This window comes from Columba livia, chromosome 4 (genome assembly GCF_036013475.1).
Source record: "Columba livia isolate bColLiv1 breed racing homer chromosome 4, bColLiv1.pat.W.v2, whole genome shotgun sequence".
Classification (NCBI taxonomy): Eukaryota; Metazoa; Chordata; class Aves; order Columbiformes; family Columbidae; genus Columba; species Columba livia.
The window spans coordinates 72,577,521-72,592,921 of NC_088605.1; the positions used below are offsets into that span (position 1 = coordinate 72,577,521).

General features: G+C 35.9%; 1 protein-coding gene and 1 long non-coding RNA gene across 6 annotated transcripts in view; one reads left to right on the forward strand and one right to left on the reverse strand.

Annotated features, from left to right (window-relative positions):
• The window catches only part of GSTCD (glutathione S-transferase C-terminal domain containing), a 51,663-nt gene that overhangs the window by 7,881 nt on the left and 28,381 nt on the right, over positions 1-15,401 (reverse strand). For all 5 annotated transcript variants that reach the window (XM_065062804.1, XM_021282954.2, XM_065062805.1 and 2 more), the window contains 5 exons: positions 5,378-5,493; positions 5,116-5,160; positions 4,581-4,709; positions 2,872-3,005; positions 1,069-1,099 (listed from right to left, as the gene is read on the reverse strand). In XM_065062804.1, the coding sequence (XP_064918876.1) occupies positions 1,069-1,099; positions 2,872-3,005; positions 4,581-4,709; positions 5,116-5,160; positions 5,378-5,493 (455 nt within the window). The remainder of the gene's footprint in view (positions 1-1,068; positions 1,100-2,871; positions 3,006-4,580; positions 4,710-5,115; positions 5,161-5,377; positions 5,494-15,401) is intronic.
• On the forward strand, positions 3,000-6,948 carry LOC110356306 (uncharacterized). The gene is made up of 3 exons (XR_002409423.2): positions 3,000-3,267; positions 6,238-6,306; positions 6,813-6,948. It is a non-coding gene; the product is annotated as an uncharacterized LOC110356306 (long non-coding RNA).

Below are 15,401 nucleotides of genomic sequence, written 5' to 3' on the forward strand. Positions count from 1 at the left end.
ATTACCAGATAACTGAACTGCCCTGTATAAGATGGCTGGAAATTTTCTGAATTTTTTTAACATCCTCTTACTTGAAGATTAAAAAGGATAATCTCCATTTTCCTGCTACATCTTTGCTATGCTCACTGTCCCCCAAAAAAATTTGGATATTAGAAATACCGTCTCTCATACTCTCTTACAAAGGATTATTCTGCATATCCAAAATTTATTTCTACATTGCAAACACCAAGGCCCTGTACATTTGACATGTAAACTTAGTGAAGTTTCTATATAGCCTTGCTTCTTTGAAATGGAGACATTTTCTTTCCATACCACAGTAAGAGCATCTAACCTTCAATTCTCCGGCTGCTTATCACTAACTAGTTGAAAAGCACGAGATAAAGCTTAACAGGTTGGTAGCAGTTGTCTGCTGTCCACCTCTCTGCTCTGGTCCTTCTTCACTCCCGTTACCTGTTATCTTCATTCTCTCAGATCCGCATGCCTCGGTGATTCTTTATCCCACTTTTGTCTTTTTTTGCAGACTATCTCCACCCAGACCCTGGCTCCCCAGGGTCAAAACACGTGAGTGTTTATCAAATAATTTCGAGTAATGTTTTTAAAAAAATACTGTATGAAACTCTTGCTGTTGAGTGTAAGTTCTTCCTACTCACTATGTCCAGTCTTCTAGACATAAATTAGAAGGAGAAATCTAATGTTTATTAGAAAATAATATCTGTAAAAGCAATAATTTTACCTAAGAAATGATGAGACATCGTATTTAAGACCTAAATAAATTGGTATCCTGTAATTGATAACTGATAAATGTTCAAGTATCTTAGGAATATCTCATAAATTATAATAGAGTTATTTTGTGGAGAAACTATTTAATTTTATTGAAGAATAAAAGCCTTAAAAAATGGACAGTGGAGAGAAAGAAACACAATAACATCTGTGCTACTAATGAACATTTCTCATAACACAAGTTCATCCTTGCAATTAAAAGGTAACCACTTATTTGATCAGAAAACTGATGAAATGCAGGAAAGCGCACATAACCCTCTCCCTGCGCCTCCCCCTCTTTTTACATACCTTGTAGGACAATATTTCTTTGAACTGATGACTGAAAAATAAAATAGACCAGTTCAATTAACATCTAAAAAGCAGAGGTGGGAAACAGAGCAATCACTACATACTTGAACACATTTTAAACACAATAGCAATATCTGTATCTTCCAGAAGGCATTACAAGAAAACCAGAAACCATTCCAGTTCCAGTTTGCTAGAAAAGGAAAAGTGTATTTGGTGTTGTCTTTTTTTTTTCTACTGCATTATTCATAAAAATTCTCTCTTTAAATCATTATAAATGCTAACACAGATTTACTGGCATTTCCACATTGTCACATAAATACTTTACATTACATGTAAAGAACCTCTAGACATGCATATATTTTGTTACATCACAGAAGTAAAGTCCCTCTAGAATGGAATGGAGTATAGAACACAGGCAATATGGGGTATGGGCAGGTTATCATGTTTTATGATCATACCAAATAAGGAAAACATCAAAAAATGAAACCCTAAAACATTGCTCAAGCTAGAGCTGATCATTTTCTACATAGTCCTATGATGTCACATTCAAAATTCTGGCAAACACAAAACCATAATTTACAATCTCGCAGCATCTGGAGCAACGAAGTTTTCTAACATAGTAAGCATTTCTGGTCTTCATGATTTATGAACATAACGGGTCAAAAGTTAAACGGTATCCAGTCAATTTTAAAACTAGTCAACAGGGAAAAGCTCTATGCCTGCTAACTTTAGAAGGCTGAAATTTTTATTGTCTCTGCCTTAAGAATACTAATATGTTTTAGTGTGTCATAAGAGAAACAAAAAGGGACACACAAAACGGGATGGAAGAATCAAATTGACTAAGAAACATTGTTAGTGCAAAGTTTATCAAACTGACAAATTCTAAATATTTGCTTGCCATGCACTTCTCTGAGAGTAGCCTTCGATATTACAGGAAAACACAAAAAATATTTAACATGAACGCATAAGATTTTTTTTAGATTTGTTGATTCCTTTTAAGCCAGCAAGTTTCAGTTTCTTATTTTAGCAAATATATATCTAAGACAATGTTGCAATTCCTAGTATAATTAAATCTGATTCATCTTGGACATTCAAAATGCAAAGCTCAGCTTTATGAAAAAAAAAATCCAAAAGAACACCACAATCCACCTAGTTCTGCCTCAGAAAGCTGTTGGCCTCTTCTGACGCTTTATGCTTACCCTTTACATTTTATTTATATCAAATGCGTTAAAATTCTCAAGCCTAAAAATACGTAAGTATCTCCAACACGACAGATTTGAAGAATACAAAATATCTACGCAGTCAATTGAAAAAGCATTTAAAATATGAACTGAAATACAGGAGAGCTTGTCTACTTGGGAATAAATCAGAGCGTTTCACAAGCAGTGAACTGTGGTATAAAGCAGACCCATTTCTTTAAGCTGATTGCTTACATCTTTCTCCAACATTAAAATGTCAATTCCCCTTCTTACAGTAATTTTCATGAGTTTTCTATTAACTTTGTGATTTCAAGGTAGAAGGTCAGCATATTACATAGATTCCCACATACTGTATCTACTATGTGGATGGTGTAAAGTCTTCTGAAGTATGAGTAGATAAATCCAGAAGAAAAATAACCCAGAAATTACCAGTCTGTCTCCCTTTCAGGACAGGATTGCAAAGAGAAACAGGAGGAAACAGTTGCATCAGAATTGTGAACCAACGGAGCCTAGACATTGCAATGATCTTCAATTGATTAACTCTACAATCTCAGTATTTTCTTAAGTTGATACTTTAAAGCTTATTTTGTTAGCTTTAGTTTACCTTTGTGGATATTTAAACTTCACTGTGTTCTGAATGAAGCCATAACAACAGGGGGAGATGACAAAGGCTGCCCGTGCCTTGATGCAGTGTTCAATCACCATGTCTGTTGCCACACCACATGCATGCAGAGCCACCTGAGTGTTAAAAACAAACAAACGAACAAGCAAATTCTTTATAGCAATATTCTAAATACAATCCCCTTGCAGCATTTTTTGGTTGACTGAGTTACTTAAATATATGAGGAAGTTTTTGCAATGAAAGCTGTTATGCCAAAGGCCTAGTCCTTAATTCCTGTTTCTTCCTCTCCTTCGTACCTGACGAAAATTTATGGTCCATTCTGTTAACAATGGAACCATCAACACTGAACAAGAGTCACTCACCAAATGAACTCAAAAGGTAGGTACACTGCATTGTGATACCAAATAAATTAAAAATGAAGCTCCAGAAAAATATTAAAAGAAAAACTACTGTGGTGATTAGTCAAAAGTTCTTGTCAAGCAAAAAAGACTTAGAAATACAAAGAACTACTTCAAAACTGTATTTTGACTTAGCAACAAGAGAAGTAACAGATACACATGAAGACCACATTTAAAAGACAACCTTTACCCATAAATTTTGATCATTTGATCGTAAGGCGTTGAGTAAAAACTTCAGGAGACAAACACTGTGGGGGAGAAAGCATCAAATACAACTTGCCCTCCTGTTTCCATCAACCCCCTCCTTATTCTTTTCTTTCTTTTTCTTATTGATGTGCTTTCAAACTAAAACTAGAATGTCATTCAAACACAACAGCTTATTGTGCAAGCATTGATGTGTGTTTGGCCAACGCACAGGTTGCACCCCAATTCTTTATGTTCTTCTCCAGAAAGGCAAATTATTGCTGTACTCAATACATCGCAAGAAAAGGCAAGCAGCTCTCTCCTCTCAATACTAGCTCGAAGAACAGGCCTGGTGCATACACACTGCTCTATGTTTTCATTAAACTAAGGGCATTTTTGAAGCACATTTGACATTTTAGGCAGTGGTGTGGATTTGTAAATTTGCGTTGTTTTCTTTGCTTTTTGTTCACTGTAAATTTAGGAAAAAGGTTTAAAACTGCAAAGCTCAGATTTCAGGGTTCAAAGTTGTTTTTCAAGGTACAGCAACCGTTGCTCTCAGATACAGATTAAAACAAAGCCTTTTTTTTTTGCAGACTGCTTGATGCAAGCTCAGCTGAGCAATCATTAATCATCAACTGAACTATCATGGTTACAAATATTTCTGGCTCAAGCAGAACATTAAAAATTAATAAGAAACTAAATTCACAATTAAAGTTTTCTACTCATATGAATTTAACAACAACAACAAAAACTACTTTAACACTAGAAATAGATTCTTAATATCACAGCTATTAGGTTATCATGGAATATAATAGTTACTTCCTCATCTACCCCACTTTTTCCTCAACATGAGGCAGCACTCATATTTTTGTATTTGATTAGGGCAGACACTTCTTTCTTCACTCATGTAATACAAAAGCCATGCCAATTTGCAACAAATCATAAATAGAAAACTTAATACAGATTAATATAAGAAAGGAGCTTCTCATAGCATCAAAAATACCTGTCTGTAAGGACCTACAGAGTATTCTTCTCTCTGATACTTTACTTGTTTTAAGAACTATTAACCAGACACTGAAGTTTTGAAGTGGAAAAGTTATGATCACTTACCCCAATGTTAAAAGTCCCGTTAAAATAGTCTAAATTTGCTTGAATGAACCAAATGTTGTTTAAACCTAGTTCATCACTTCTGTCTTTAGCACGGACCAGAGACAACTCCTTATTTTCTATGAGCACCACCTAGATTTCATACATAGGAGAAAGTAAGGCAAAATAATACCGAGAAATCAAAGTACAACACAGTCAATAAGCACAAAAATTTGTAGTTTAATTGAGAAAACTTCTAAATTACTTGTGGCAGATCTTCAAAATTATTAGCAGGAAAACCAGCAGCAATGGAAAGCATTTAATACTCGCCCATATCAATCAGTTTGCAAATATTGTATATTTTCCTATAACTTATGTTTTCTCAGGAAAGCACCACAAACATTTGGGACTGTGCTAACAATGTGCATGTTTCAAATCTAAGTCCCCTGCTGAGACAACTGTGTCTTCATATTTATTCTCACTACACACACACACCTTTTTAAGATCATTATCAGAGACCGAAATCTCATACCATCTATAATTTTTATTTAGAATTTACCTGACAGGACGGCATCATGTGAGCAAGAACAATTCCAACGTGACCCTGCAAAAACAAAACCAACAAAATCTGAGTCACTTTTCAGTGTCCTGTGTTGTTGACTCGTTACATGATAAGCATCCCTAACCAGTGACAGAACCTTTGAAAACAGCTAAAATTACAACATTTGTACTTTGGCTTTGATTTGTGGCAGCAACCACCTGGAACTGCCAAAGATAAAAGCTAAAAGAAATTACATAATGTAAATTAAAATATACATTACCCCTCCACTGCAAAAATCCACGATCACATCTCCAGGCTTAGCAAGCTTTGTCACCGCTGCTACCAAATTGTTCAATTGCTGCTGCTTCCTCAGAGCTCGGTCTCTAGACATCTTTCCTGGGGGTGACAGAGAAAAATGATCCAGTAGTGATCAGCAGTTCTCAACACTGATATTTTCAAATGGGAAACAGCAAAGCATTGCAAATGAAATTCATGGCTGAGACTAAAAGCTGTCTGGAACACTCGGGCATCCAAAATCTACTTTAAGCTAAATTCACAAATATTTAGGAGAGCTTTCTCTGTACCTTTAGCGTATTTAAAAATTTACTTTCCACTTGTTGCTGTTAATGTACCTTTAGGAACAGACTCGTATAAACTTAACATAAAGTAATCAAATTGGTGTAAGCTCTAGCCTGATGATATCCCAAACCTATGAATCACGCCCAGACACAGAACTCAGATCCATTCACAGTAAGGCTGCCAAAATAAATCCTTATTTACTCTATCTATACGTTATACTTAAGCATCTTGTTTTTAAAAGTTGTACTCTTTCTCCTGCCAATGTTAAGTTTTCACAATAAGCAGCCCTCTTTATTTGAATGACTGTATGTGCAAGGAGGTACTTCTCAAAGCAACTACTCTTGTGTTGCAAAGCCTGGCTGTCCATCACATCTGTAACACTACCAGAAAGGGGAAAACTATTAATTCCTTTCAAATATGGTTGGTAAAGTCTAACATACGGTTGCTTCAGATATAAGGAATAGGTTAGTCAGCATTTACATATTTGTAAAGATGTATTTTGTCTCTGTGGGGCTAACAGAATGCTAATGGATCCATTTAATATTCTTTTTGCTTGTTCAGGGAGCAGAGTTTGACACAGATATTGACTGTAAAAATATTCATGAGCTCATCCTTACACTAAGAAAAAAGGTACTGATCTCTCTTAAATCAGTTTTCATGAAGGTTTAAGTGTACCAACCAATCCTAATGTTCTCTGAAATATTAATGTATTTCCTACTTGGAGCACCATTTTTTATTTGACTATAAGCACGCTCCAGTTTTCTACTAAATTCATTAACTTTGTCTATTAAAAATAATTTTTCCTAGTACTGAGAAGTAGTTTAGAAGAAAACCTACAAATTAGCGAAGTTTCCTGTTTACTAAAAAAAGCAATTCAAATCATCATCAATTGCATTTATTATACAGTTTACTGTCTAAATCTCTATCATGAAAATGTATTATTTTGTATTATATTTTATTCTAAATAACATTTCACTTTACAAATAATTAATCAAATTCAACTAACTCAGATAGAATTATCACTGCATTGTTCTGAGAAAAATCACAAAACAAAACACAAACAAACAAAAGCAACACTTTTCAAGATACGTGGTATGAGCCTACTGTGCTATGAGCCTACTCGTGTGACATTGCAGGTCCAGAACTAGTGGGTGACAGCAGCAAGCACAAACAGCAAGAAGGAAGCAGAGACACAACTCCTGATCAAAACTGGATAAAATTTCAGGTTCAGCTAATACCAGAAAAATGGGCTTTCCAAAAGCACAATAAAACCATAAACAGTTTTTGTCGTGACAAAATTCAGTATGGACTTGCCCTTTTAACCACATATGTGTATATATATATTTAACCTATATATATATTGAAGTATTACATTTTAAGTAAAAACAACGTAGATATTCAGCATTAGTTAATATAATATAGGTACACTAGAAATATGCCAGTGTCTCATTTCTTTTCAGCCTGGATTTCCTGCATTGGCTTAATTTGATTTCCTCTTAAAACAATTTTCCCATTGATTTAATTTCAAAAGTAACTGAGTTTGGTCAAAGGGAAAAAAAAATCTGGCTCTGATTGTATACATATTTCCCTTCTTCTGCATCAGAATTTTAATGCATTAATCCTATCATGAAATATCCCACTTTATCATGGACGTAAGCAACAGAGCAAGATTTGCAAAAATACCGTTAGCACTTCAGGTATAAAAATCCCTTTCTCTCACATACACTATCTTGGTGTAGTCTACAAAGTCCAGATAGCTATGAAAATGGACCTTTGACAACCTAAGCAGGAATTTGGCCTGCTTACTTTCTTGTATTAGAGGATTTGGTTTTGAATTGCTCATCTTCAAAACTCATAATCTGAATAGTCAACAAAAAGCAATGCGGGCACAAAGAGCTAACAATTTTTACACATCTAATCTAGTATTTACACTATTTTTAAAAAATCGTAATTAGATTATGAAGCCTCTACATGCACTCAAATTAACAAGTGTTATCCACTAGTATGGACCTGTTAGAACCATGCTCATCTAAGTTTTTCACATTTTAATATTGCCGGCAGCAAAATCTTTAGTATAACCACCTCTCTGAAAACACAACATTAGTTCCAAAATTCTGAGCTACTACACAGTTAAGCTAATTGCAATTTCTGTGCATCTTTCTCATTCTGAAGCCTTTGAGATTCATATTTTCAAGCTATTTTTCCAAAATCCCAGAGTTTAGGGAATTATTTGAAAATAAAAACAGGCAATACTATTCAATCATGGGATTTCAAGGAAGATATCAAACATTCTTACTGCCTGTAATGCTAAATATCTTGCTGAAAGAGCAGGTGCCAGAGCAAACACAGCACAGCAGACAGGTTTGCAACAGCTTTACAGCAGAAGTATCAATCCGTTTGCCTTTATTTTCCACCCCTTATGTGCCCAAACCCATCTCTCACTTATAGAAAAGTGTTTGAGTAAGACGTGAGGAGGGAGACACATCAATACAAACCTTAAAAAGTGAAAGACGGCAAAACTTCTGGTGAAGAATAAAGGCAAAGGAAAAGCAACCTCTGCTGTGCTAATGTGGAAAGAGGCCTCCAACTCCAAGAGTTGTGCTGCTTTACCTATGCAAAATATTATACCAAATCTCTGCAAATTCCAGGCTTGGGAGGTAGGGACTGCTCACTTTCTGCAAGATTCCTTCCAATGAAGACATCACCACCTGACAACAAAACAAGAAGCATGTGGTTCTTGCCTCTCACAAGCCCAATACATGGACTGACAGCTACTGGCTAGTGGGGAAAGGGGAATAGCTAATTCCTGCTAAACTCAGTGCTCACCAGGGGCTAAAAGCAGTTATCTCTTGCAGAAACAGGAGACGTCCTTCCACAGCATGAACCAGAGACGGGCCCCTGTTGAGTTCGGAACGAGGGCCAGAAGCCCCTGTCTTTCATGCCCAAGCAGTTCAGCAGGATCTTGCCTCCAGGGGACCAACTCTTGGTAGCTGAGAGGCAGCCCGTTCACAGCACATGCAGAACATAGCCCATTTCCCTTCCTGAGCTCTCTGTGCTGAATATCTATACCTGGACTTTTAAGGAAAAGAGCTAACTGGCTCTATACAATAAGGTGCAGTCACCAGTAGGTGAAGGAAAGACCAAAAGACACTTTCTGATGTATATAATCTCATTCATTCTCACCAGCCTCAAAATAAGCAAAAAAAATATTAAATATTAGGTATAGTAATAATTTGGATTATTCCTGTCTCTGCTTTGCTTATCAATAAGAGTGAGAAAGCCTGAATTAATAATTTAGAAAGAGAAAAACTGGCTTAGAAGACAGACATGATTCATTTGGCCCTGAACAGCTGGCGGCCGGACAAACAACAGTACTTACAGCTTCACTTTACACGTACCCTGATGAAAAGGAATTTCATCCTACATTTCAAACATTACAAAAATTAAATTCCGCACTGCAAAGGGTTTGATGACTGATCCATAATTCACTGACATTTTAATATGCAAATAACCACATCATTTCAGAATGGCTGGATATGACTTTCAAAACCAGGCATTCTGGCTAAGGTTACAGATTTCTACCTTGTCTGATATACACTGCAATTAGCATACACTTATAGCGTGATCCTCGATAAATTAGGAGTTCATGAAAATTTCAGTCAATTCGATCAATTTTACTGTATAAAATGAGTGTATCTGGTATACATGTGGTTTATGTTAGTTAAAAGGGCTGAAAAAACATTCCAGAGTTCATAGGAAATATAGGAATTACACAACTCCATCATAAGGTTTTAATTCAGTAATAGTAACTGCTTTATGACTTAACTGTTTTCCTTTCATTTCTTATTTTTTCTAATTAAATTTCTTAGCAAAATTGGGAGGTGGGGAGGCATCAAGATGAACTGCAGTTTAGCCAGTATGCATAATTAATTCCTTGGAATAGCTAGCTAAGTAGGATGTTTTCTATACAGTTTTGAAGTGAGCCACTGGCTTTGGCTAAGCGCTCTTTGAATCTCTAAAGCTGAAGGTCAGTATCTGCATCTGCCAGCTTACCAGTCTCCCATTGATAATCAGCATTTAAGTTTGTATAACCTCAAGAATTGCATTATATAATTCACTTTCATTATAAGAAGTACATATGACAGATTTTGCAGCAGCACAAGACAGCCAAGTACAGTTACACACTATTAATTTCTTATGTTTATCATGTTCTGGGTAACCAATTTGGGTCAGAACCCAAAGTATTCTTGGCTTTGGCTTTGAGGAGCTCTAACTATGTAAAACCAGACCAATTGCTAAGCAATTCTGACATTTACTACTATGAAAAAAACAAACAGGCTTCACAACAAATGTATTCATTAAGACAGTCAACTGGTACTCCCATCATCTTTAGAGATGTAATAGATATGTTATTTATTCACACAAATAGAATCAGGGCATTTTGTTGAATGCCCCTGTTCCACCTGGTCCTTTTCATTGTCAGTAATGCAAATCGACCATTCAAATCCTTCAAAATTAGGTAAAGCACAAACTGACTATAATTACCACAAAATACTTCTAATTCAGTGGAAGACAAATCAATGAAAATAACAAGATAAATATCTGCTTTTTTCCATTAATAAAAAAATTAGTGTGATCATTTGGATCATACTTCATAACAATCGTCACCCATTACAAACAAATGCTACTTGACTGCACAAGTTATGATGGAAAGATTGCAAAGTTAAAAAAACCTGCCATAAATAGAAATTTTTCATGATGGGTCAGAAAACATGGAACATGCAGACAATAACATTATATATCAAGTTTATAAAATGTAGTAAAATTTCAACATGTTTTAGCACATTTCTGAAGGACTACACATAAGGGGAAATGCCTCTCAGATAATACAGAAGTGTCAGCTTTTGCTATATAGCATTTATTCACAAATAAATACATTCCAAGAAGACTTTCAGAACAAATATAAAATATCGATTAGAGACAATTTGGATGTATCAATTCAGAAAGCTGCCTAAAGATAGAAAATATTTTAATTCCGGCTAATGCAATGTAAAATCAGCACGGAAACACCACTGAAAACCTAATCGTGCATACAGTTCTTCACTACGAACGTACATGCCCTTGACAAAAGAGCAAGAGAGTTTTTCTTTACTGATATTATTAGGAATAAAAGTACTCAAGCTTGCAAAGATTGTCACAGGTTAACTCATCTTCGTGAAACCCAACGCAGAGGCAAAAATTGAGTTTCCATTACAATGGGCACTCGTGGCCTAATCGATGGTTCTAATAACAAAAAGAGCTCCTTTTACTTGTGTCTTAAGCAGCTTTTTGCTGGGTGGCCTTTTGTATTATTCTTACACAGTTTATGAAAGCAAATAGCCAAGAAAACCCATAAATCTCTTCAACCACTTTGAAACAGTGACCAGGATTTAAATGGAAAAAAAAAAAGTTGATGAAACTGTGGGCAGCAGCCCAGTACTCTACGTTTTACATGTAAAGAGTATTAGGCAACAAAGACTTGATTCATTTGGCCTTTCCATAGCAAGCAACTCCAAACAGCTGGTGGCAGGACAAACAGCTGTACTTCCAGCTTAACTTTACACATCGCTTCTGTTTACTGTACAATCTACCAGCATCCTTAGGGTCATCTAACTAAACAGTAAGGACATCCATAAACGTACCAACCGCATGAAAACTCTGCATTAATTAATTTAGAGGATTAAATGTAGGTAGTATCTTCCTGCTCCTCATGTCAACACTGAGGTCTTTACAAAAGGGAAAACGGCGCATTTCTCTCCTTTGTCTCCCCAGTATATTTTAATTACTGTAACAATTAAAATTACTGGACAATTATACTTGGACAAAATGAGACAAGCAGCTTTGAGGGGTTGGAAAGAGACGGAAAATTTGGGTAGCATGGACTGAAGTCATTCAAACAGCTTGTTGAATTCCCATAAATATTTCAGAAATTGATCTGAAGCCAACAGACATGAAAAATTATTAACAATTTTCCGGAAAAATTAATCAGCTCAGTCAACTAAACAAAGACTCAGGCTAAAGAAACATCTGCCTTCAGAAACTTAAAAAGGAAATATACATCCTACTAATTGCCAGAAAGCAGGTTCATTGAAACATCTGCCTTAATGAAAAATACATGAGTAAGCACAAGAAAATAGTAAAAACATGAGGTAGTTCAAGAATAGTATAGAACATAAACCTAAGACTTTTAAACAACAGGCAAATATTTGCATGGAGTTGTGTAGAAAATTATCTCTGATATTAAAAAAAACAGCCAAACAAATCATCATAGCGATGCTTTTTTGGATAAGACCTCTGGAGATACTGTGGTACAAGCTCCTGCTCCAGTTAGAGCTACGTCAAGCCTTGGTCAGGTCTTGCCAGGTCTTTAAAGACCCCAAGCGTGTAAATACCACAGGTCCCTTAGTAACCCATTTAAGTGCCATGTGCCCTTCTACTGCAACGATCATCTCATAGAATTCTTTTTCCTTCCTCAACATCATCTGTGGACAGAGTTGTGGTGCTGGAAAGCATGCAGATACTTTTAGTGTATTATCATCATTTAATGCTGATGCAGAAATTGACCTAATAGGTGCCCAAGTATCTGTGGCTATAGAGCTCTTCCCCACCTAATAAATTGTAATAGGGGATGTCCAGCACAGAAAAAAAAAAACGAATAGTTTATATACTTTATAGCAATACGTTTCTGAGAAACCTGCCAGTGCATCTGCTAAGCAACATCCCAGCTAATAGTTCTTAAAGATAAAATCTATTCTAGCATACATAAACATACATATTTCTGATAACCAACTGTAGGAATGCTTTGCATCATTTACAAATGAAGACACTCAAAAAAATCACTACATAAAAGTAGAAAAGATATTATTTTTGAAGTTATTTAACTGCTCAAAACATATGGATAACACACAAAAGTTAAGCCACTTTAGCATTACTTCTTCCTTAAAATGTCTTCCTTTATATATAAAATTATTAAGTTTTTATTTTCTCAGGCAAGCAATCACAGTCATCGCATATTGATGAAAAACAATAATTATACCACTGCTCATTACTCTTCTAACCAAGGAATGTTTGCTGTCGCCCTCTAACAGACAGACAAATTAAATCAAATGGGAAATTAATGCAGTATGGAGCACTTGACTATGCAGCATATTTGTAACAACAAAACCGAAAGAACAGGTTAAATAGTCTTGAAATTTATTTATTTAGCTTTGTGTATATTGCACAGTAGCAGAGGATGGGACTGGACTCCTTTCAGTGTTGCCAAAAGACAGGATGAGGGGCAATGGGCACAGACTGAAACACAGGAGGTTCCATCTGAATGAGGAAAACTTCTTTCCTTTGAGGGTGATGGAGCCCTGGCCCAGGCTGCCCAAAGAGGTTGTGGAGTCTCCTTCTCTGGAGACATTCAAACCTGCCTGGACACCTTCCTGTGTGACCTGCTCTGGTGACCCTGCTTGAGCAGGTGGGTTGGACTGGATGATCTCCAGAGGTCCCTTCCAACCCCAACCAGTCTGTGATATCTAATAGAATCACCTTCATCAACAACATAAAACTAAAGCTGTGATTATGCTGAAGCTCTTGTCACTCAGTTTTCACCTCAAGAAGAATACTCCTACATTTAAAGAAACTACACACAGGGTTGCAGCAAGGAAGAATAAGCTCTACAAGTCACCATAAAAATTAAATTCATTTTTTTAAAAAAGGAAGTTTCCTTATATCTTTTTAACTGCCTTAAGGAACTACTGGTTTTTAAGCAAGTATTTCCCTATAGTATTTATCAAAACAATGAACAACTTATGCAAAAAAAGTTCTGCGTTCATAAAACGCCTTGAACTAGATATATTGCCTAATTATTAGAGATTAACTTATCCTTGCAGGACCTTCATAAAAAATATAGCGCAAAATCTGCTCATGTCCCTGATAATAAAATCATAAACAGATACGTATGTATAGACCTGCACATTTCAAACTTGACACAAAACCAGATGAAGTTGAATCTACAAACCATCAGTCTGTTCTGCAGAAAGTCACTGCAGGAAATTTCAGCTCTCCTCTTTACCATTGCCACAGCTACGAAACTTTAAACAAAATTTCTGATGTTATGGCTCGCATAGGAGTTCAACATTCATAATCTCTGCCATATGTTTTACTTGCTCCCTAAAAGCAAGAATCAACTGTGGCTGTAGTCTTAATACCACAGTTAAAAACACGGAAATGTAAAGTGCATGGATTAGCCATGAAACTAGAAAAAAAATTGAGGACTCGAATATAGAAAGAACAATCTAACCTTTGTTTACAAAGCAATTAAGATCCAAAATGTCAAGAAAGCTTGACTGAAGGTACGTTTTATTTTCTGCATCACATCTTACTTAATGTCATCCAAAATAAGTTACAGAGAACTTATAAATCCAATGTGCATCAAGTGGGATCACAACTGGGCCAAGCATCCGGTAACAAGCACAAGCAGAGGAATGTCAAATACGTGCTGCAGATAAGATGGAAAGTAATCCATTTGGCAGATGGTTTTTTTTTAATAGCATAGAAAATAGGATTAAGAACTGTGCTGTCTCCACTCCAATTTTATTTTTTGGTTTTTGCTTTGTTTTGTTTTTAGAGAAACAGATTAGTTAAGAAATCATTTCCAATCTTTCAAAAACAGATGAGAGCATAGTGAAGAGATTATGGTAATGCTTCACAAAAACTGTACAGCAATAGATTCTGCTCAAAAAGTATGCTACAGAATACAGGGACACCAACAATCCTGAAGTATTGCTATATACCCATTTATGTTGGCTTTCATATTTTTTGATCAGGTAAACTGAGAGAAACCACATGAAAAAATATTAGAAAACGAAGATACCTACAACTCTTTGCTGATTTCTACATCCTTATATATTCTTCCTTGGGAAATTACTCTGGAAACAAACCAAGTGAAATCAAAGTACAATTCAATATATGGAAGAAAGGGCAATCAGACTCTTCTAGGAAGAACAATGGACATATTCTCCAGACAGCAGGTTCTTCTGGGACAAGGACTCTAACTACGGGCACATATATTATAAAGCACAAGAAAGGATTCTAGGTCAGGTGGAAGCTAAACGAGTTTCTAAATCATGCTTCGGTGCTACTACTACTAGACCAAAAATGCTGCTTCCTCACATTGCAAAGTGTTGTTTTGGTATCACCCTTAGGGCTCAAATAACACTTCTAATTCTGCACACCCTCCACTTCACTTATTTATTTATTTATTTATTACATTCAACTTGTACTGAAAAGCTTTAATTTAGATAACATTTTCTCTATAGCACTGTTTGCAAGCCAAGTCAGGTTTCAGGTATCCTTTCACTGTTAGCATAGCAGTATCTAGGCACAAGTTCCAAATCGTGTGCTAATTTGTCACAGATACAGTAGCACACCAGTGTGTAATTCAGAGCAGATTTGTACTGCAAAGAGAGCTGGCAGGGAAACCATTGCTTCTGTTGAGAAACTTAAGTACTACAGGAATACAAACAACAGAAAAGTCCCTGACCTTACACCTCTGCAGACCAACAGATGCCTACTATGATTAGAAAGCTCAAAATAAGCAAATATTCACAAACTGGAAGTGAAGAAGTCACAGCAAAGCCATTCCTGACTAAGGTCACGGTGACAAGCCTGAGGCAGCCTCTCTTATTTACCTGCATTGT